Raw genomic sequence first — 22,584 nt, 5'->3', positions numbered from 1 at the left:
ACTTTTAATTCGTCTTGTAAATTCTGATTTCTATGTTGTTTCCTTTCAAAGAATATAAGTCTTCAAGGACAGAGGTTTTTGTTTTTGTTTTGTTTTGCTTTTGTTTTCTGTATCTCCAGAGTTGAGTACACTCCAGAGGTTGATAAATGTTGATTGATTGAGAAATTCTACAGTAGTATAGACCAATTCAGCTCTGACTTTGTTATTGTTGACTAGTTCTAAATGATCTTAAATCACAGCCTTGATATTAGGTAATTGTTTTGAGTGTTTCACACACTGATCTTATAATTACATCATATTAGGCTAGGTGTCCAAATGATCGTCAAGAGAATGTTACTAAAAATAGTGGTGTCAAAATAGAAAGAAGGACCGTTACTCCATACATAAGGGTCCCTGCAAAGCCATCCCAGTGGTGGGATGACTTAGTTTTAAAATGCAGAATTATCTATACTTTCTTGTATTTCTATATATTTTGATAAATATTTTCCAATCCCATTTTAATTTGGTTCAGATCACACTCGGGAATGTTGTTTGGCCACATGTCTGAAACCTCTGCTCTACTTTTTCATACAGATTCAAAGAGTTCTGTGAGGAAGAAAAAAGCCTGAAGGAAATCCACATAAAAACCAACTCTTAATTATATCAAGGATATCCTTAGCCCTGTCTCTGTCTGGACAGGAGAAATGGCCTTCCCTGGGCAGAAAATAAAGCTTACAAAGATGGCTCCTGAGGCAGAATTGGTCTCAATTTCGCTGTCAGACACAGTGCCACGAAGTCCTGCCAAGTGGGCAATGCCATCACCACCCGGTCCGTCACCTGCATTGCTGCTCAGGTCACTGTCTGCTCCCAATGTTTCTCCAGAACTGTTACTCACCTGGGGGAGGAAATGAGCAGTAAGGGAGGCTCCCCAAGGCAAAGAAATTCTAGAACAAGGAACAAGGAATTCCTAAGTTGCTGAAACTCTTATGCAGTAGTCACCCCGAAGTGTCAAGGGTTCCCAAGAAGTACTTTGTTATTTACAAACTGTCCGTGTGGACGTCTCGAGGTCTGGTCCCAATTCAGACAGACCTTTCCATGAACAGGCAGGACCACAGTAGGAGTCCTGTTGGACTGAAACCAGGGTGAGTCTCTAAGCCTTTCTCTATTCCCTACTCCCAACATGCCAGTGTGGTGTTCCCCTACCACAGTGCTAACTTCAGAATCCTGGCTTGTGCTTCGGACCATAACTGCCGGGCCTGCGCCAATGATAGATTCCAGGTCACTTCTCTGAAATTAGAGAGTAAGACGAGTTACTTGTTCTACCTGCAGTCTCCGTAAGAAGCCCTCATTTCCCCTTTCCCCCACCTCCATGTTTTCCCTCCCAGGAGGGATCAAAGAATGGGGCTAAAATGGCAACCTAGATCCAGCCCCGGACAGGATTGTCACAAACCTGCGAACCGGACAGCAGGCTCACTCCGCTGTCTGCACTGATCTGGGACTTTTTCTCATCTGTCTCACCAAGGTCAAAGACAGGTTTAATTCCTTCAGGCCCTGAGGATAGGGAGGGGATATCTGGTTACCAGGCTGCATGGATCATGGGCACAGGGACAGGATGGTGAGGGGACAGAGAGAACAGAACAGCTTTTCTGTTCAGCAGAGTCCCAGTCACCTTTCCGTGGACTGCTTTCCTCGTGTCCCACTGGATTAACAGGCCCCCAGATTCCTCAAAAGCCAACTGAGAAGCATCCAACCTGGCTCCAAGGGGCTCTGTAACCCTCTGCTTGTGCTAGGCCAACCCTTGGTAGACCAGCCCCAGACACAAAAGTCTAAAGCACAACACTGCACTCACAGCTTGAACTCCACTGGTGCCTGAGGCAAACTGAAGGGTCACGCAGTGGCTCCCAAGTGAATGTCTGAAAGGGCTTGAGAAGCAATGCCCAATGAGGCAAAGGAATAGCAGTTGCTTCACTGGACATTGCTCAGCCTCCTCCAAGCCTCCAGATCTAAGACAAAGGCCTCCCACTTCCTCTTCCCCCACACCCCCACAATGGGATGGCAGAAGGACAGAATGACAGAAAGCAAGAAAGCACCCTTAGGCAAGGCACCAGGGAGGGAGGTGCAGCTACAGACTCAACACAGGAGGGGCAGCACCCATCTCTGCCAACTGTGCCCAGAAGCCTTTTAGTAGGTGAGGGAGATGTCGTCCAACAAGGGATTCAGACAAGCAAGCATTCTCCCCACCAACTGTGACGGCACAGAGAACCAGGTCCCCGGGATTTACTCCGTGGGAACTCTAGCTATGAGGGGGAGAAGGGGTCTCCAGGCCTCATACCTGTAAATCCACATACCACCTACCTGCTCACTTATTCCAAATATCCCCTAGAGCAAATTTGGATAGGGTTGCCGCAGAAAGCCTGCTCCAGCTGGGCCTGGGGAGTTGGCAGGTATGGGGAACTTTGGGGCGGGGAGGGGGCGTTTGTTCCTTACTCTGTTTGTCCAAAGCTTTTTGTTTTTTCACTTCCTGGTGCTTGTTCCACAACTCTACCCCAGATGCAATGCAAGCAGGAGAGAAAGACAGAGAGAGTCAGAGGCTGGTCAGACAGGCGGAATGGAAACCCACCCCACCCCAGGAGATCCAGGCCAGGCTATTCCAAATCGAGAGGCCAACGGCTCTCTACAGACTAAAGAATGGAGGGCATTGAACTTCCTGCGCCATCGGGGCAGTCGGCCTTATCTTGGGTAAAAAGGACATGAAATAGCCTTTTTTTGGACAAGATAATTTTTAGACTCACGCTGGAGGAAACTGACTATTTAGGCAACAAACAAGCAGTGAAAGATTTTCAAGAGCTTGAATGCAGACATGATTAACTCTGATGGCTTAGGGATGGATGGAGGCCTATTTAGTTAGTTAGCAACCTATCCCCCAGCAGCTGGCAAAAGAACTCTTCCCCCTCAAAGTCTGCCTTCCCCCCTCCAGAAGCCTCAGAGCTAGTCCTCGTTCCTTGGCGAGTCAGATGGACTTACAGCTTAGCTCGAGCCTCTACTGAACGCTCCAGATTGTCTGGAGGTCCGATGGAAGCCAAGCTTCCCCCCTCCCTTCTGGCAAATGTCAGAGGGGACATAGGAGAATTACAGAATAGCATTTTATAGAGCTAAAGAAGAGAGTTTTGATCTCACGATTCAGGAAGTCTTCCCTCAGGAGATGTAAGGTGAGAAGGGCCTCTCACTGAGCTGGCAGGGCTTTGCTCCCACTGGGCAAGGCCAAGCACTGGCTGGACCTGAGTTTTATCCATAACCACCTTCTGGTGATAAAGCAGCGATCACCGAGAGTTGTGACAAGTAGTCGACAGAATGAAGTGTATTGTTCAGGGAACTAGGGCCAAGGTAAGAGCACGTTAGGGCCTTGGCAGCTCAAGGTCAGCTGGTTTGGGGGTGGTACACAGAGAGCTCCCCCCTCTATTGCTGAAGGTTCGCTCTCCTCTAAGGGGACTGCAGAAATCTCAGTCCATCAAGATCTTAGCCAAAGCCAAGGCCAAGATATTCATTAAAAAACTAGCTCAGATTGCTACACTTCCAAGCTAGAGATCCCAAAGATGAAGAGGAGTGTGAGGGTTGTTGGACAGACACCATGGAAGTCAGCACTATGACCTGGAAGTGGATAGGAAGGATGGGGAACAAAATGGGCTACACAGGTCCAGACTACCTTTTTCACTATGGACACATCTACCAACACCTCATAGCCTCCCAGGACCCACATGGCCTCTTAACTGTACAAAAAAGAAACTCCAGACGCCAACGAGGCAAGGAAGTCAGAAGTGCAGCCCAACTTCCAAAATGGAGCCTCCTTACCCCCCTCTGACCCTTGAGAGAGACCCCACCCACTGTGTAGGCAGAGTCAAGGTATGACAAGGGACCGAATAAAGAATGAGAGTGTATTAGGAAGGGACAGAGAGCCTCCTCTCTTAGAAGCGAAGTGTGGGAAAGACAAGGACAGGATTCTGGATGGAAGATTCCAAAGCTGGCACCGGTCCGCCACATCAAGCACAGCAATACCCACCAATGGAAGCCACAAAATTCTCTTCCTTTAGGCTCCTGGTGTCCAGCTCCTTGGGACCCTTTCCTGTGGCACTTGGTGCCCGTGGTCCCAACTGGGGAACCCTCAGCTGTGCCATGGCCTTTGGGTCGCCTCTCCCAGCCAGGCCTGGATCCTTGCCAACTGGTGTGTGTACACTATCTGTGGGACTTCTCTTCCGTTTGTCGGGCTCTGAGGAAAAGAATACTGAGGTGAGTGGCCAGAGAAGTAGGAAGAACGAGTCAAGGATAAAGGGCCATGGTGATGGAGGCAGAGCCAGGAACACAGGAAGCAGGCTCAAAGAGCTTCTCATGGCTGAGAATTGTCCACTCCTAAGAAAACAAGGTAGGCAGCAAGGGGGCGTGTTTAGGAGGCTGGCCTGCTTCAAGTCCTGCCTCTGATCATCCAGGCTGAGTGACCTCCCCAAGGGCCCCAGACTCTAAGACTTCAAGCCACAGAGATGCCCTGGAACACAGGTGCCGTCAGCTTTACCTTTGCTGTAGTAATGGGTCTGGGCAATCTCCAGAAGGCCAAAGGTGCTGGCCATGCCGCCCAGGCCGGCGTTGGCATAGGACTGCTCCAGGCTCAGCACCATGCACTTGAGAAGGTCCAGCATCCCCTTGTAGACCTTGCGACTTATCTCCTGAGAATACAAGGGCAGGGGTTAGGACCTGCCCCTGCCTGGCTCCCTGGAACCCACCCCATTACCTTGGCCTTGCTCCTTCGGGCCCGCCCTATTCCCTTGGCCTGGCTCCCTTGGGCCTGCCCAGCTCCCTAAGCCTGGATCTGTCAGCCTGGCTCTCTTGGGCCTGCTTCTCAGCCTAGCTTCCTGAGGCCTGCCCTGCTCCCTCGGCCCGGCTCCTTCAGGCCCTCCCCATTCCCTTGGCCAAATCCCTCAGGCCTGTCCCCACTGCCCAGCCCCGAGAGCTCACTGACCACATCAGGGATTGTCTCCTGGGGGGCGCCATCCTCTGGGGGTGCCAGGCGGTTCAGCTTGCTCAGGACAAAGCCTCGGAGCTGCTCGCTCTCCAGCAGCCTCCTCACCTTCTTCACGCTGAGCCAGCCCACTCCCTGGCCGTCCAGAACACTGTGCACCACCTCTTTCAGGAACTGCTGGTTCTCACTGTGGGGTCACAATCTGCTCTAGAGGGGCAGCCCTTGGCCCGGCCCGCTCACCCATCACCAACTGGCCCAGAGTAAAGAACCTGAGCAAAAGCTAGGCCCACCCTGCCTGGGGGCACTGAGGGTGCTGAGGCTCCCTGCTGCACCCCCCTTGGTCTTCTTCTCCTCCCTTCCTCATGGACACCCTTCAGACCCACTCTGCTGACTCAGCCACCTGGCCAGCCATTACCTGGAATTGCTGGCTCGTCCCTGAGGGGATGGAGACTCTCTCTTCACCGTGGGGCTGTGCTTGATGACTGAGGACTTCTGATCCACCAAGGCTCGCCGGGTTCCTGCAGCCAGGAAAGCAGAAGCGGGCCTGCTCACTCTCCGGGCTTGGCGCTGATGCCACGCTGCCTGGAGGAGCCACGGCCCACACCCCTCCTAACAAGGCGCCACACAGAGGCAGAAACCAGCCAAGGGAGCGTGGAGGAGGTGGGAACGGAGACCAGGCCACTCCACATGCATGTCCCCGGCACCGGTAACACGCTGCGGGCAAGCGAGAGGCATCGTGGGGGACGGGGCGAGGCGGGAGGCCCGTTTGAGGCTGCTTGCCCCACAGGTAAGATGGCCCCCAGGCAGGCACAGAAGATGCTCGGGAAAGAAGGTCATGCAGAGCTTGCAGGCAAAACCCACCTTCACCGCTCCCGGGGCCGGCTTCAGTAACAATCTCCATTAGAGTATTTAGCCCAAATACTGGGACATAAAAACACAATTAGTAGGTGCACCGCGATACTCCACCCCCTACACCCCTCGATGGAGCTGGAGCCAGGAGATGCCACACACCCAGCACTCGGCCCTCGAGCCCCACTTCCAGGGGCTGCTGCCTTTGGAGGCCTCCCCTGCAGGGCCCAGAGCTGGTTGAGCAAAGACTCAAAGCCAGCGCTAATCGGGACAACAGTGCAGGGAGGCTGGCAGCTCCAGTCACCCCAGAGCCACATGCTGGAAGGAGAAGGGCATGATATCCCCCCAAGTGATCCTCATCTGGAACAGACACCCTAGCAGGGGAGAAGGGGTGGGGAGAAGCGAAGCGGATGAGGGTGAGCGTGGCCATGCATTCAATGCTGCTTCCTTCTAATGAGTGAAATGGCAGGCCAGGAACATGAATTCTCCTCCTCCCCCACTACGTCCAGCTGTGGAAGTTCACACTGCAACAGCATTGCCCAGGCCCCAGAAACACTGACTAGCTGGACAAGCCATTTTTACCAATTTCCCTTTGTTTTCTCCCATTCGGGATTTTTGGTGATAAAAGTTCAGTTCAGGGACATGTCAGATCCCTTCTCAATCTGGCCTAATCCTAGTATCCCGGGCCCAATCTCCAGGAAAACACGGATCATACTGAATCCCGGAGACCCACTCAGACTTTGGTAGTTACCACTGCTATTTACTAACCATCAGAACTACAAGCAGAAGCAAACCGACTACCAGCCTCTGGCCAACTCTGAAAGGGCTAAAAACCAAACCAAGAGGCTTCGCTGCCCTCCCAGCAGCTCCTGTGAAATTCTGAGCATGAAATATGGCAAACACTGGCCCATCTCTCATTCAGACGATCTCCACGACAATAAGAGCAGCATTTGTTTAGCATTTTAAGGTTTGGGAAGCACTTAACAGAAATGTGATATCATCCTCACAACCCCCTTGTAAGGCAGGTACTCTTATAATCATTTTGCAAATTAACCTGAGGCTGAAAGAGGTTAAGTGACCTGCACAAGATCACAGAGCTAGCGTCTGAGGCAGGAATAACTCCTAGTCTAACACCCTTATCTACCTCTCCAGTGGTGCTTTTGATGAGCCAGGCCCTGTGCTAAATAAATGTCGAGGTTACTTATGGCAGCAGGAACATCCTAGAGCAGGAGTCCTCCATTCCCATAATGCTGCAGTTCTAAGGAAGATAACCTTACCCCACCTTGAGTTAAGAGCCACATCCACCTGACAACCCTCAATATATTACAGTCTGTGCTGAGCAGAGGAAGATGCAAGAATTTATGTGTGGAGACCACGGCCAGACAAAATGGCCCAGGATAGCCTCCATCCAACACCCGGACTCCTCCTTGCTCCCACCATCATTGTTCAAGCACTCTAATTGGTCACACACATTAACGGCGGTTACCTTTGAGACTAGGGAAGGGTGTTGTTTTGTCTCTGGCCCCTTTGGTGGGCAGTGCAAGGTTTGAGAGGCTGAAGCTGGTGCTGTGGTTCCGGTAGAGGCTACCTACAAGGAAGAGGATTAGAGCAAGGGGTCATAAGGATCAAAGACATGGCAGTATACTTTCAAAGTTTAGAATATGTTCAACCACTCTTCCCCACCTCATGATGGCCATTTTTAAAATCAGCCCCACTTCCTTCTTAAAGACAACCTGACCTTCAAAGTCCAGTCCGTCTTACTTATTATGTCTGTGGTTGCTACTCAGTTGTTTCAGTCATATTCAACTCTTTGTGACCCCATTTAGGGTTTTATTTGGCAAAGACACTTGAGTGGACGGCCATTTCCTTCTCTAACTCACTGTACAGATGAGGAACTGAAGCAAACAGGGGGAAGTGACTTATCCAGGTCACACAGCAAGTAAATGTCTGAAGCTGGATTTGAACTCAGGAAGATGAGTCCTCCTGACTCCAGGTCTGGTACTCTACCCACTGTACCACTTATTGTCTGTCCCAGTGTTTCTTATCTTACCTAAACAAGGTCAAGGCTAGAGGCAGGCAAAATGAAAATTCTATTGGGTCATGCTTTTCTGCTGCTGTTTTTAACAAAATACGATATTGTCATCAGCTTGACCTAAAATGACCAGTGAAATCTCCCCGTATAGCCTGTAGGCTATATGAAAGGCAATTAGAATGGCAATGGTTCCAAATGAAGGACTGTCCTGGCATCTGACTGATCTTACAACGGTACTCATTGCTTGGGTTTCCTTTCTAAATCTACTACCAGCCATCAAGCTACATTACTCCCTCATAACTCTCTTCTCTATAGACCAAACATGGGCCCATATACACCTTCCAAAGTCATTAAAAACTTCTTCACTAAGCAAAGAAAGGATGGACATTTTTCCAATTCATAAGTGATTAAAGAAGAAGCGCAAACAATTTTCCAAATAAAAACCCCCCTCTATGACCCACAATATGAAAGGAGGGGTAAGAAAATAAACATGTCATAGCACATGCTCCAAACCACTAATAATAAGAGAAATGAAAAATCAACAAAACTCTAACTTTTCACTTTAAGTTCAGCAAATTGACTGGGATAATTAGGAATGGAAAGAGTCAGTGTCAGCCAGCAGTGTTACTACTGGGCTTATATCCCAAAGAGATCTTAAAGAAGGGAAAGGGTCCTTTACGTGCAAGAATGTTTGTGGCAGCCTCCTTGTAGTGGCCAGAAACTGGAAACTGAATGGATGCCCATCAATTGGAGAATAGCTGAATAAATTGTGGTCTATGAATCTTATGGAATATTATTGTTCTGTAAGAAATGATGAGCAGGAGGATTTCAGAAAGGCCTAGAGAGACTACATGAACTGATGCTGAGTGAAATGAGCAGAACCAGGAGATCATTGTATACTTCAACCACAATATTATATGATGATCAATTCTGATGGACGAGGCCCTCTTCAATAATGAGATGAACCAAATCAGCTCCAATAGAGAAGGAATGAACTGAACCAGCTATACTCAGTGAAAGAACTCTGGAGACGACTATGAACCACTACATAGAATTCCCAGTCCCTCTATTTTTGTCCGCCTGCATTTTGGATTTCCCTCACAGGCTAATAGTACACTTATTTCAAAGTCCGATTCTTTTTATACAGCAAAATAACCGTATGGGCATGTATACATATATTGTATTTAATTTATACTTTAACATATTTAACATGTATTGGTCAACCTGCCATGGGGGGGGGGGAAGGAGGGGAAAAATTAGAACAAAAGATTTGGCAATTGTTAATATTGTAAAAATTACCCATGCACATATTTGGTAAATAAAAACTATTAAAAAAACATAAAATATGAAATTTTACATGGTAATCCGAGCTTACAAAGAATAAATGAAATTTATATCTTAAAAAAAATAAAATAAAAAGAGTCAGTGTCAGAGGGGCTGCAGGAAAGCAGACATACTGACTCACCACTGGCAGAGCAGTATTAATGGAGATTCACTCCAATTCTTCTGGAGAAGAATGAAATTCGGCTTCTAAAGTAACTAAAATATCTCTACCCTTTGACCCAGAGATCTTGCTGCTAGGAAATATATACTATAGAGGTCAAAGACAGAAAAAAAATGGTCCCATGCATTTTTTGTAGCCATGATAGACTAGAAATAAAGTGGCTGCCACCAATTAGGAAATGGCCAAACAAACCAAGCCTGGTGAATGTGGGAGAATATCAGTGTACCATGAGAATGGCGGAGATGAAGAATCAGGGAAGTGCAGGGGCACAGAGATTTGGCACAGGATAAGTAGACAGAACCAGAAAAGCAATAAACACAAAGAACGAATGTTGTGCAATTATAATAATCAGCTTGGTTCAGAGAAGAGAGAAGATGCTCCTCCTTTCCTTCCCTGCAGAAATGGGGACTCTGTATATGGAATGCTGCATACCCTGTCATATGGGTATGTCATATGTGGTCATATGTGGTAGATGGGCTGATGAGTTTGGTGAACCGCTTTTATCTCTTTCCTTTTTAACCTTTGTTACCAAGACCTGGCTTGCTAGGTAGAAAATGAGGTGATAGAGGGAAGAGGAATATATGCGATGAAAAAACAAGACATAAGATGAAATTTTCCAAAGAAAAAGAAGTGAGTTTATATCCCAATCCAGCTTGGCTGAGGCATCTGAACCTCGCAAAAGAAAGTGATGGATATGGCGAGGAGACATCTCCTTTGAGGATCTATCTTGGGTAAACATGCAACTATTTTGTTTCCAGTGAACACCAAAGGTCCAAATGAACAAATAAGTGAATGAACAAACAAGAATTTAAGGGCTACCTGTATGCCGAACATACACAGGCAATCTTCCTGCAGTTCCACTTACCTCCCCCTTCCTTAGAACACTGTGAGTCTGGCAATGATCTGTGACCAAAATCTCCCTGTGGCCTGAGAGTGTCACCCAAACTCCAGAGAACTTCTACATAACTTTTGCCTCAGTTATGGCCCAACCATGGATGTAGAAGATGGGGCAGATGAGGAATTCAACTTAATTCAATCAACATTGATTAAGTAACTATAAGGCATGTACATTAAAAAAAAAAAAAAAAAATCCACATAACTCGTGGCACTTACTGGCAAAAGACATGATGCCCCCGAAGCCCTCATTGCTGCTGTTGTTGGAGACGGTGGAGTTGGGAGAACTTGCCCGAGAGTCCGATTCTGCATCTGAATCGCTCGCCAGCTTGAGGCTATTGGGCCGCAGCAGTTTTTGAGCCCTTGGAAACGCATAGTGGCACTTGTCAGGTCCAGGCCAAGGTACCTCACCTTTGGAGAAGTACAGACCCCAGCTACGTTGCTACAACCAGCCCCCAACTGACCCCAAACCCCTATGCCAGGAGAATAGCAGAACCATGAGAACCTTCCAACTAATGGACCTTTCTGGTTCTCTTCCCCCACCCCACCAGTGCTGGGAATAGGCCCTCTGAAAAGCTCTTTAGTGGGCACACCCACAAAAGTAACCCAAACTCTCACCTACTGCCATTGAGGTTTTGTTGAAATCGTGGGGTATAACTCTCCTCCTGCTCATCTTCATCTTCATCTTCTTCAGTGGGAAATCCATACTGAGGTTCAAAGTATGGATTGTCATAGTCGCGCCTGCGCCCCAATCCCTCTGGGGGGCCCCCACTCTCTGCCTCACGCTTATCCAGGCTTAATTTGCCAAAACTGGGAGGCAAAGCACGGAGCGGGTTGGAGAAGCCCGTTGCTGTCTTGTCCTCCACCTCAGTAAAATCAGCAGATTCCTGCGGGTCGTGGCACACAGGTTTTGGTCAGTGGAGGAGGACTGAGGCTTCTGGCATTCTCCTCTGACCAAGAATCTAGCCAGCCCCAGGCAGGTTCCTAATGTCAGGGCATTTATGGGAAATACCTATAGGAAAAAGTTTCTGACATCCTCACCCTAATGACATTTCTTCCCCAGAGACCTGTGAAAATGGGGCTTCAGTCACAGACTTACAAGCAGCCTAGAAGGAGCAGCCTTTAAGCCGCAGTCCACACTTTCACATAGGATACAGGGAGAAGAGGGATGAGGGAGACCCAGTCCAGTCTAATACCAAGGAAAGAACCAGGTACTGTCACTGTCTCACAAGAAGGAGCCCAGATCCTAGCCCTAGCTGCCACTCTTCCCTCTCACACCCTTACGCACAGCGTTGGCTCCGTGAATGATGGTACTGGGGCTGCTGCTGGCCGTCGTGCTGGAGCTGGAACGAGGCTGGGGATTGTCCTGGGAATTCTCACTGTCTGGGCCGGGTTCCTCCAAATCTCCCTGGTTTCCCTGCAGCTCATCAAATGCCACCTCACTGGCGTCACCCAGTGCTGCGTGTGTTAGCGGATCCACATCTGCAAAGATTCCAGGGCTCAGAGGGCACAGACCCCCCACCCCAAACCCCGGCTCCTGCCCAGGGCTGGCCTGCTTTCTGGCACTTACTGGGTGTGTCACCGTTGATATCACATTTCATCATCTCACTAACAAAGTCACCAAGAGATGAGTAGGAAGAGCTTGAGTCATCGTAATCCACACTGTCACTGCCACTGCCAAGTTAAGAGGGAGAAGCCCAAGAGAAAGTTGTTGGTGCCCAAGGTGGGAGGAGTACAGAAGATACACTGAGAACTTAGGATGGAAGCTAGAAAGCAGGACGACGTCCTGGCCCAGGGCCAGGCCACTGACATGAGGAGGAGGCAACTACCATTCTGCCCCCCATTATGGCCCGCCGGCCCTCGCTGCCCCTAAGGCACTGCTCACCTATCATCAGTTGGGTCAGAGTCAGAGTCCTGCTCAGGAGGCACGCTGAGGGCCTCGGCCAGCTGGGAATTACTGTCATAGACACGGTAGTAGATCGGCTGCAGCTGGTGGGCGTACCACTTGGGCTTGTCGCCAATCAGGGCCGGGTCAAACATGTCTGCTCAGAGAAATGTGACTGGTCAGGGTTGGCAGCAGATAGGACGAGACGGGAAAGGAGCAAACAACGAAGAACAGGGCAGGGTAAAAAAAGGAGGAGCAAAGAGAGAGAACGGGAAAGGGCCACGGTGAAAGGGCAACTGCACTCACTGTTGTGGATTCGCTGGAAAGCATAGTTGGTGGGGTTGAGGATCCATTCACCAAAGTACTCCACGGCTTGGGTCCTGGCCAGTTTCTCAGCAAAGGGGGTCTGTCGGGGACGTGAGGCTAGAAAGGAGCCAGCTTGGAAGGCTACCACAGGTCGGGGGAAGAGACGCAGAGTGCGTGTGTGCATCTGGAAACCCTGAAGCACATTGGGGGAGTTGAAGAATCTCACCATGGCCACCCTGAAGAGACAGATGACAGTGGGTTATCTGATTCATCCAGCACCCTACAGAGGAAGAACCCTCAGCCTCCAAGGTTGTTGGCAATCCCCTAAGACTGCTCTTTAGCCGCAACCAGTTGTGAAGAGGAATGAGCCATGACCATCACTCATCAACCCCAAACTCCAAATAGGTTCAGGTTTATATGTCCTTAAAAAAAAATCACTTTTTGACCCCTCTCACATACCTCCACTCAAGCTATTCTCCTGTAGCTCATCCCTTTCACTAACAATCATCTGTACTCACTGCCTGTAACTTATCATCATCTACTCACTCTTCAGGCCCTTGAAATTAAGTTTCCACCATCACTATTCTACAGGCACTGCCCTCTTGAAGGTTTCCAGTCATTTCAAGATGGAGAACTCCAATGGCCTTTTCTTCATCTTTAAGCTCCTTGTATTTTTGTAGCTTTCAACATTCTTTGTCAGATACTCTCTCCTCCCATGGCTCCCAAGGCAATGTCCTCCTCTCATCCTACCTGTCTGTCTTGTCCTCAGTAGCTACTGCTGATTGATCAGCTATCTCCTGTCCCTTAAACAAGGCTATTCCCCAAGGATCTGTTCTCTATATTCTCTACTTTGAGTTTCACACTATTCAAGGGGTCAGTTAGTATTACCATGTGGATGACTCCTAAATATATACGTGTATGTATCCATGTATACACACAGAGAGAGCTGATTTTCCCGCTTAACTCCAATCCAACATCCTCACCTATCTGCTGCACATTACTGAGATTTTTGCACCCGCACCTTAAATCCACCTCAACTTACCATGTAAAAAAATGGAATTCTTCTTTCTCCCTAAATCTACCCTTCTCCAAATATCTATTTTTGATGGTGAATATTGACATTCTTCAAGGTACTAATTTGAAATCTCTGAACCTTCTTTGGATACAGAGATGAAAAAAGAGAAGATTCAATCAGCAACAAATTCCTATTGATTCTATTTAAAAATCTAGCTTTTATCTCTTTTTCTTTCAGACTAGGATACAGTTCAGATTCAGGTCTCTATCACCTTTTGCCAAGAATACTATAAAAGCATCCAATTGATCTTTCAGTTTCCACTCTTAATATTATCTTGAATTCACTTTTCAGTTAAGATATTCAAATATAACTGTAATGTCACTGACACAGGCATTCGCCAATGTATATTATAGCCCACCCATACATGCACATCGTGGGTCACTCTCGTCCATATCCTCTTAGAAGTGCTGAGGCCTTCCTAAATTTCTCTTATTATCCCAAGGAGCCAATGAAACACAAAATCTATCCATCATCTCTTGCACTTACCAATGACCAACTCATTTTTTTTTGCTCATACATTTCTTTGAATACATACTGTACTTCTTTTCATCTTTGTAATTACTTGTTCATAATGTTACAGCCTTCTTTTAATCACCATGTTTCTCTGTATTGCCCCCGAATGATATTTTTCATTCTTTAAAGACCATAGCATTTCATGACTCACGGCCATACTTTTGTTTCTCAGTCGCTCAATTGTGTCCAATTCCTCATGATCCCATTAAACATAGCATATCAGACCCTTCTATCTTCCACTATTTCTTCTTTGGTGAGTGTGTGTCTGATATTAATGATCAAAGGAAAGTCAAATCAGATTCTCTGATTCTAAATTCTAAGGAATTCTGTATAATCCTGACATATATATGGGAAAGATCTTGTTGGAAAAGAGCTTTCAAAAAGATGGAATTTTGCTTTATCAAAAAAATGCTCTCTTATAGTCTTCCAGTAGGATTATATCTGTCTTGCAACTATGGGTTGATAAAGGCCTAATCATAGTCAATATTCATGGATTATCACCAATGAAAGCCTCCCCCCATTTCCTTTTGATAACTTCATCAAAGATGCCCTCAACATTCATGCAATTACTCTTTTAAAAAATGACATAGTTGGGGAAGTAGGTATATAAGGCAATAGTCAACTACATTCACTTTTTTGAGAGATGTTGTTTGTGGTGTTATTTTAGTCATTTTCTGTGTCTAATCATTCATGACTCATTTAAAGTCTTGGCAAAAATAATGGCGTGATTTGCCATTTCCTTCTCCAGCTCATTTTACAGATGAGGAAACCGAGGCAAACAGGATTAGATGACTTCCTCCTACCTAGGAAGTGTGAGTCCAGATTTGGACTCAGACCCTCCTAATTCCGAGACAGATGTTCTATCTAGCTGTCCACCTTTCTAATTAGTTTCTTAAAGAAAGTCCTTATGATGTATAGCTGTGAGGTTTCTCTGTAATCTATTAATCTTTGGCTTCTCTTGTTCTTTACTTCTAAACATACATATATATACACATGCACATACATATGCTGTCCTCCCCTATAACCTTCATTTTCATGTTGTTTTTTTCTGCAATGACTTATCATAAATATTCAGTAATCAAATAACCCCCAAATGGAGTCTCTCACTGCTTTTGAACATAGGTCAAAACCAACTTGCCTAATTCCTTTGTTGGCCCCTCCTAGGAGAGCTTATAAATTAGTCTTCCACTTAGCGATAATGCCCTTTCATTTCCTTTAAAATAAGATTATCCCTCTGCCTTCTTCAGTGACCGCCTTCTTCTTCAAAAGTAGTCAGAGTGGTAGAAAAGGGGACAAGTGGTCCTCCAAGTCATAGTTTTTAGACAATCTATAACCATTAATTTAGTAACTCTGTTAAATGTGAGAGCCTTGTCCAATGCCCAATGAGTGGATATCTTATGGCAGTGGTCCTCAAACTTTTTAAATAGGGGGCCAGTTCACTGTCCCTCAGACTGTTGGGGGGCCAGACTATAGATAGTAAAAACAAAACCTCACACTCTGTCTACGCCCCTCAGCCCATATGTCATAACCCGGCGGGCCAAATAAATGTCCTCAGCGGGCCACATCTGGCCCGAGGGCCGTGTTTGAGAACCCCTATCCTATGAGATGTGAATTGTATATGTGCTGGCATTCTCCCTTTAAAGAAATACAATTTTCCACAGCTGCCAATATCATCTTAAAAAGTTTAACCCTGTCATTCTCCTGATCAAAAATCTTTTTGTAGCTCCTTACAACATCCTGGGTAAAATTCTTTAGCCTGACCTTTAAGCCTGCTCAATATGGCCCCCAAGCTAACTTTCCAATATTTCTCACATTATTCCCTTTTACCCAAACTTGAATATGTTGGCATCTGCCCTATCCCATCATGCAGACCATGCTCCCCTCCACTTGCTTGGAATGTACCCCACCTCCCACCTTTAAGAATCTTCATTATCATTTAAGACTCTGCCTAGGTGCTACTTCCTTCTTATCTACCTCCTTCTACTAATTCCCCCACCTAATTCTCCTTCCTCAGAAGGTCCTGAGCACTGTGTCTAATCTGGATCTCCCCTCTGCCCAGCAATCCTTGCTCCAAGCCTGGTCCACTGTGCTTCTCTGAGGCTTTGATGTTAGGATATCTTCCTGGCAGCAGGAATGGTGCTACATTATGGTGCCCTCAGCACCCAGCACAATATCTAGCACATAGTAAGTCTTAATAAGTGCTCAGATGAATAGATTTGTGATGGAAAGAGCCATTTATATCCAGGGAGAGGATTAGAGAGACTGAATATAAATCACAACACAGTATTTTTACCTTTATTTTTGTTGTTTGGTTAGTTGGTTGTGGTTTTTTTTTCCTCATTTTTTTCCCCTTTTAATCTGATTTTTTTTTTTTTGGTACAGCATGATAAATGTGGAAATATAGTTAGAAGAATTACACATGTGTAACCTATATTAGATTATTTGCAGTCTATGCTTGCATTTTTGTTTTTCTTCCCAGATTATTTGTACCTTTCTAAATCCAATTTTTCTGGGGCAACAAGAGAACTGTATAAGTATGTACACATATATTGTATTTAAGATATACTTTAACACGTTTAACATGTATGAGACTGCCTGCCATCTAAGAGAGGGGGTGGAGGGAAAGAAGGGAAAAGCTGGAACAGAAGTGATTGCAAGGGTCCATGTTGAAAAATTACCCATGCAGGATTGCCTGTCATCGGGGGAGGAAATGGAGGGGGGGGGGTTAATTTGGAAAAAATGAATATAAGGGATAATGTTATTTTTTTAAATTGCTCATGCATATATACTGTGGAAAAAAATTCTAAATAAAAAAAAAAGAAAGAAAAATTACCCATGCATATGTTCTCTCAATAAAAAGCTATAATAATACAAAAAAAAAAAAAGAAAAGGAAAGGAAAAAAATAGATTTGCAGTCTAGAGGAGGAAGGAGAAGGGAAAGGAGGGAGAAAAATTTGGAACACAAAACTTTGCAAAGGTAGATGCTGAAAACTACTTTTGCATGTATTTTGAACATGCACACTATGGAAGTGCTCTGATGTACCTAAAAGTTCTGTATGATAACCTATCTGCTGCTCCAAACTACTTTTTTTTTTTTAACTATTTCTTCTTATCTTGACAATAAGAAACTTTAAAGTGAGCAGATAAAAGCCAATATTATAATGCCAATTTTACATATTATAAAACTCAGTAGAAAAATACCCAGGCTCCAAGTTTGTCTAAAGCACAAAAGAGATCCAGTTCAAGAACTCTTCCCCATACAGGCCCACTTGATCTCACCTGGTAGCCACATCCACTGAATCTACATCATTGCCATAAATGAGGGGATTGAATTCAGTGGAAGGTGTGGATTGCAAATCACCAGGTGGTCTTCCCAAGAGTAGTGGGATCTCTTGGCCCTCATGGAACTTCTCCAAGTTGAGGATGGGCTGGGTGTTCAGACTCATGCTGGCCAGTGCCTGTGGAATAAGAGGCATTTTATCAAGGAGAGAATCCTGGGAAATAAACAGTTATCTCCTGGGAAAGGGCCTCTTCAGAATCAGTCTCTGCCTTTTATTCTAGCCTGGGTTAGTAGAGGCTTGTGGAGAGGACTGTCCTCACAAACTACAGACCATATATTTCTGACCCAACTAACCTAAACATCTCTGTTCCTGAAATATGAATCAAAACACCTGAGCATGTAGAAGATAATCCATCCTACAGACACCTCTTCTAAGGGTACAGAGATTCTTAATTAAGTCATCTATAATCACCAAAGCTGAAATCTCAGTGAGCCCCCATGGGATAAGGCCAGCCCTGGCTTCCATCAACATTTGAACATACTTATTTTCCTATCCCTCTTTCTTAATTTCTCCCTCGTGATGCCTGCTAAAAAGTCACCAGTGGCGAAGAAATATCAGGAGAAAACTGCTGGAGAACGCCTTGCACTCACCTTCACTGGCCCCTGCGACAAAGGGCGGATCATATAACGTCACTAGCAGGGAAAGAGGGGAAAAGCGATGGAGGATACAGGGTGACCCATTTAAAACGACACTTCTATCACTGAGAACTACCACCAAATGCCTCGGCTAACACAAGGAAGGGGAGGGAAGTTATGAAGAGCTGCGTGAGAAGCATGGCCTCCTGGGGATGGCCCTTGAGAACAAGCACAACAAAGCTCAAGACGGGGAATTCACACATGTTACCTTCAAGTACTGCATGCAGCGTGTAGGAGGAGGAAGAACAGAAACCAATGAAAAATGGGTGGAATGGACCAAACCAGGAAAGGTGGTTCTGAAGGAAAGACATACAGAGACCTGGCATTTAAGAGGAAAAGACCCCATGAAGAGCATTTATGTGGGAAGGCATTTCACTGAGTCAAAATCCAGACCTATACATGACTTGAGTCAGCAGTAGTTCCAAGGCCATGCAAACAGCAAAAAAACAAGAACAGATTGCTTGTGAGGAGCATATTAGACAGGAGAGCATATGTACAGGACAGGAAGGACACTAAGAGAAGCTAGAATGAAGATGATACTGATTTCCTGCCCTAAGGATGGAGGTTGTTTCCTGGAGCTCCATCCCCCTCCAGCAGACTCTCCCTTGTCCTCCCCCCACTCACCTGCTTCAAGTGCTTTTTCAGTTCTAAGGATTCGGGCTCTGGCAAGACGGGCAACACCTCTGCATTGGTTGGTGCGATCACCTATAGCAGGCAGAGCACAGTGAATGTTTCAGGATGTGTCAAAAGCTTCTTTTGAAAGCTCCTCACCGAAAGATCAATTAGTAGAGAGTCTAACATCTGGGGCCAAAACAGCTGGATTCAAATTCCTAGCCTGATAGTGATTAGGTGTATGACCACGGGCAGGCCACTTCACCTGTTTCCTCATGTGGAAAGTAGGGAAAACGATACCTCCTGCTTCACCAGGGTGATTTAGAGATCAGCCAAAAGATAAGTGTGGAAATGAGTTTAGAAGAATTGCACATGTTTAACCTATTTTGGATAGCTTACTGTCTAGGAGAGGGGTAAGGTAGAGAGAAAAATATTGAACACAAGTTTTGCAAGAGGGAGTGCTGAAAACTCTCTTTGGATGCATTTTTAAAAATGAAAAGCTATTATTTGAAAAGAAAAAGAAAAGTCAGCCAACAAGTTTTGCAAAACATTATCTAAATGTGAGCTGATATCCCTTCTTGTCTATCTGTGGAATTCCTCCTACCTTTTTTTTTTTTTTTTTTTTTTTTTTTTTTTTTGCTGAGGCAATTGGGACTTGTCCCGGGTCACACAGCTAGGCAGTGTTAAGTGTATCTGAGGTCAGATTTGCACTCAGGTCCTCCTGATTCCAGGGCTGGGGCTGTAGCCACTGCACCAACTAGCTGCCCCTTGTAATTCTGAGTAGTGAGAACTCAAGGATGCAATCACTTAAGGAAATTTTTTATCCACACTAATAAGAACCTCACAAAAAAAGGGCCTGAGTAAATGTTTGCTGAGCTAAAGTGTTTAGGGGCCTGGCTGCCTGGAGTGAGGTCACCAGCTCCAATAAGAATCCATGATTCTTATTGAGAATCTTGAATTTTGAGAATATTGAGGCCGTGGTTCCCTCACAGAGTCTGTACCACAAGACGACACAGATGTTTACTGATTCCAGTCTCCAAGGTAAGCCATGAGAGGATTGCTTCTACTTGTGTATGTGATGCCAGGAAAGTCTCTTCCCCTCTCTAGGCCCATCGCCTCACCTTTATCATTAGGAGGTTTAAATGCTACAATCAAGGACTACTTTAGGATTCCTTAACAGTCATCACTGCCTGGAGGAGGGGGGGAAAGCACCTAATTCTGGGGAGAAGCTGGATCATTGTACCCATTAGGACAAGATCAAGGGTCTTCCATTTGCATTAATTTCCTGCCAGTTAGTGAACAAGTTAAAAAGGCATTTCTTCTGCTTTAACTATAACACTGACCCCCAAAGACTAGCTCAGGCACAGGTTGCACACAAAAAGTACAGTTCCACCCGGACAATGCCAGCATCCCCAGCCAGATGTCTCACCCGGTTGCTGTCCAGATCCACCAGCCAAACATCATCTGGCATCTTGAAGTCTAGTTTGTAGAGGAAGAAGCTGGCAGGGACCCCAATGATGTAAGGAGTAGGAGCCAAAAGCAGCTGTAGGTGGAACACAGAATGAAAAACAGAAAACACACTCCCACCCAGTCGGTCCCAGACACCGAGACAGCATTTTATCAGAGATCACACTGCCTCCACAACCTTCCCGTTGTTTGAGTCTTTCTCCCTTAGAGCCAGTTATAAAGGGGGACAGCAGGTGAAAGATCCAAAAGCCACAAGGAGACTCACCTGCTCTGCAGACGCCATGCAAGTAGGAAGCAACGGAATAACAGGAAACATGTACTCCAGGGGGTAGATCATTGCTACAAATGCCATCACAGACATGGAGAGTGCGTTGTAGTCTCGCGACTGTAACACCACCTGCCACAGAGCCATCCAAGAACAATCTGCACCTCGGCATAAGATCGAGGAGACGCCTGCCAGCCACCCACAAACCCTACTTCTTTCTCGCCATGCCCAAATTACCCTCAAGCTCCCAGAAAGGTTTCCTGACTCTTTCCCTGTGACCTCAGTAATTCTTTTCCAGTACATTTCTTTGCTTCAATAACCTTATTCCTAGAGCTCTTTCTTTTCCTAAGCCATGTAATCTATGGAAAATCACCCAAGTAGTAAGTTTTTAGAGCTATCCTTGATTGTCTCTGTCTCTCTCTTTCTCCCCTACAAGAATGGCTCTCTTACCTTGTGCTCCAGCAAGATGCAAGACAACACCTGCAGACAGGCGTCCACACCCAGGAGTTCCAAAGGCAGATGCAATGGGAAATCTACCAGAGAGAATCGAGATGGGTCAGGGAGGGCAAAGGTCAGAGCAGGCTGTAGCTCCTGAGGGAGAACTTCAATGTCCACTCGCTTCTGGCCAGATATGGGCACTGGAGAGCGCAACAATCGATAGATCCACGCTTCGATCTCACGGAGGTCATGCAGAAGGGCACTGGATTTCTCCTCTACCAGGAGCGAGCCCGTGAAGATGCGCCACATGGTGTCCCTGAGGTGCAAACAGAAGAAAAAAGACCCCTAAGCCTCAGGCCCCTGGAGAGCAAGGACTGCCTTTTGACTTCCTTTCTCTCCCCAGTGCTTAGCTTGGCACATAGTAGGTGTTTAATAAATGCTAACTGACTATTCCACTGTAACCCAAAACATCTAAAGGAGAGGAGATGGGTAATTAGAATGGCCTCTCCCTGCTCTCAGTCATGGTCTGAGCCCAGGAAGAAGTGGGTTAAGAAGGAGTGATAATTATTGATGATCACCTGCTCTGCTGCCCACCATCCACGTAAAATTCATTGTCTCTTTTCCAAATGGGAATGCTATAGAGAATTCAAGTCTCTTAAACCCTTCTTTTTTACAAGGAGCCCCATATACACAGGCTGGATGTGCCCAGACCTGCCTTTAACCCCAGATTCAGGCAGACCAAGGGAGACCTTTACAAAAGAATGAGTGCCATCCCTCCCACCCTCTGGTCATCAGCTATGGTTGAGCCCCAAACTCATCCTCTCTGCACCTCCTGGGAATAGATGGTTAGGTCAATAGCACCCCTGTACCTCTGTACACCTCGGGGGATGGCCAGTTTCTTGCCCAGCAGTCGCTCACTGCAACAGTCCACCAAACGCTTGAGGGTATATAGACACTCTCGGAAAGTCGTGAAGAAAGGATAATGGCTGAGCACGCACAGGGATGTCAGGGTGCTGTTGCGGGAGCGGCTTCCCCCCTTTGCCCGGCGTTTGCCCCGGGGAGACTGGTTCCCGTCAGGGGTCGAGTCAGCACTGGGGGGCTGCAAGGAAGGGCCACCCTCCGACTTCTCTGCGCTTGCCTCCTCTGGAGCGGGAGTGGCCTTGGTAGCTTCCTTTGCACGGTGCCCGGAGCCACCATCCACCTTTTCTTTGGGCATTCGCTTCTGGAAGGAGCGGTAGAAGTTGACACAGATGCCATAGCGCGTAACCCCTGTGTCCTTGTCAGTGAGGGTGAAGACAAAGGAGGTGTCATCCCGCAGGCTCATGCGCCGCTGCCGCACGCTCAGACATCCCTCTGGCTGGCAGAAGAACACCACGTCCGGAGGGAGGGGAAATTCAGGGTAGTCCTCCAAGGGGTAGCGTCGGAGCAACTCTGGGGTCTGGGCCACGCTGTCGCTGCTTGGTTGCCTGAGGAGCATAAAAATCAGCCCGGTCACCCTTCGAGGACACAGGGACCCGAAGGCCTGCCCACTTTTAGTCATCAAATGGCAGCAGAGGCAGGGTAGCCTAGTAGGTCTAGGTCAGGTTTAGCATTATGAAGATTTAAATTATGTCACTGAACTTCTGTTTCCTCATCTGTAAAATGGTGACTATGACACTCAGAGATCTATCCCACAGGATTGTCATAAAGATTAAATGAAGTCCCATCTGCAAAGCATTCTACAAGCCCTAAAGAGCCAGCTCCCAGTCCTGGTGGTATTCATCGATAAATTAAACTCATGC

General features: G+C 46.7%; 1 protein-coding gene across 34 annotated transcripts in view; it reads right to left on the bottom strand.

The window, feature by feature from the left end:
• The window catches only part of MADD (MAP kinase activating death domain), a 40,102-nt gene that overhangs the window by 11,705 nt on the left and 5,813 nt on the right, over positions 1-22,584 (bottom strand). For 6 of the 34 annotated variants that reach the window (XM_074273840.1, XM_074273839.1, XM_074273860.1 and 3 more), the window contains exons 3-24: positions 21,673-22,269; positions 20,816-21,119; positions 20,366-20,497; positions 20,063-20,176; positions 18,646-18,726; positions 17,325-17,503; positions 12,458-12,693; positions 12,152-12,308; positions 11,837-11,940; positions 11,555-11,748; positions 10,885-11,153; positions 10,486-10,628; positions 7,323-7,424; positions 5,849-5,908; positions 5,403-5,505; positions 4,988-5,174; positions 4,544-4,694; positions 4,037-4,243; positions 2,467-2,520; positions 1,430-1,530; positions 1,183-1,266; positions 716-874 (exon numbers count right to left, since the gene is read on the bottom strand). In XM_074273840.1, the coding sequence (XP_074129941.1) occupies positions 716-874; positions 1,183-1,266; positions 1,430-1,530; positions 2,467-2,520; positions 4,037-4,243; positions 4,544-4,694; positions 4,988-5,174; positions 5,403-5,505; positions 5,849-5,908; positions 7,323-7,424; positions 10,486-10,628; positions 10,885-11,153; positions 11,555-11,748; positions 11,837-11,940; positions 12,152-12,308; positions 12,458-12,693; positions 17,325-17,503; positions 18,646-18,726; positions 20,063-20,176; positions 20,366-20,497; positions 20,816-21,119; positions 21,673-22,269 (3,718 nt within the window). The remainder of the gene's footprint in view (positions 1-715; positions 875-1,182; positions 1,267-1,429; positions 1,531-2,466; positions 2,521-4,036; positions 4,244-4,543; positions 4,695-4,987; positions 5,175-5,402; positions 5,506-5,848; positions 5,909-7,322; positions 7,425-10,485; positions 10,629-10,884; positions 11,154-11,554; positions 11,749-11,836; positions 11,941-12,151; positions 12,309-12,457; positions 12,694-17,324; positions 17,504-18,645; positions 18,727-20,062; positions 20,177-20,365; positions 20,498-20,815; positions 21,120-21,672; positions 22,270-22,584) is intronic. The other 28 variants (XM_074273851.1, XM_074273871.1, XM_074273855.1 and 25 more) reach the window with 12 other exon arrangements.

Source organism: Sminthopsis crassicaudata, chromosome 6, assembly GCF_048593235.1.
Source record: "Sminthopsis crassicaudata isolate SCR6 chromosome 6, ASM4859323v1, whole genome shotgun sequence".
Lineage (NCBI taxonomy): Eukaryota > Metazoa > Chordata > Mammalia > Dasyuromorphia > Dasyuridae > Sminthopsis > Sminthopsis crassicaudata.
This window is presented reverse-complemented; position numbering and strand designations above follow the sequence as displayed.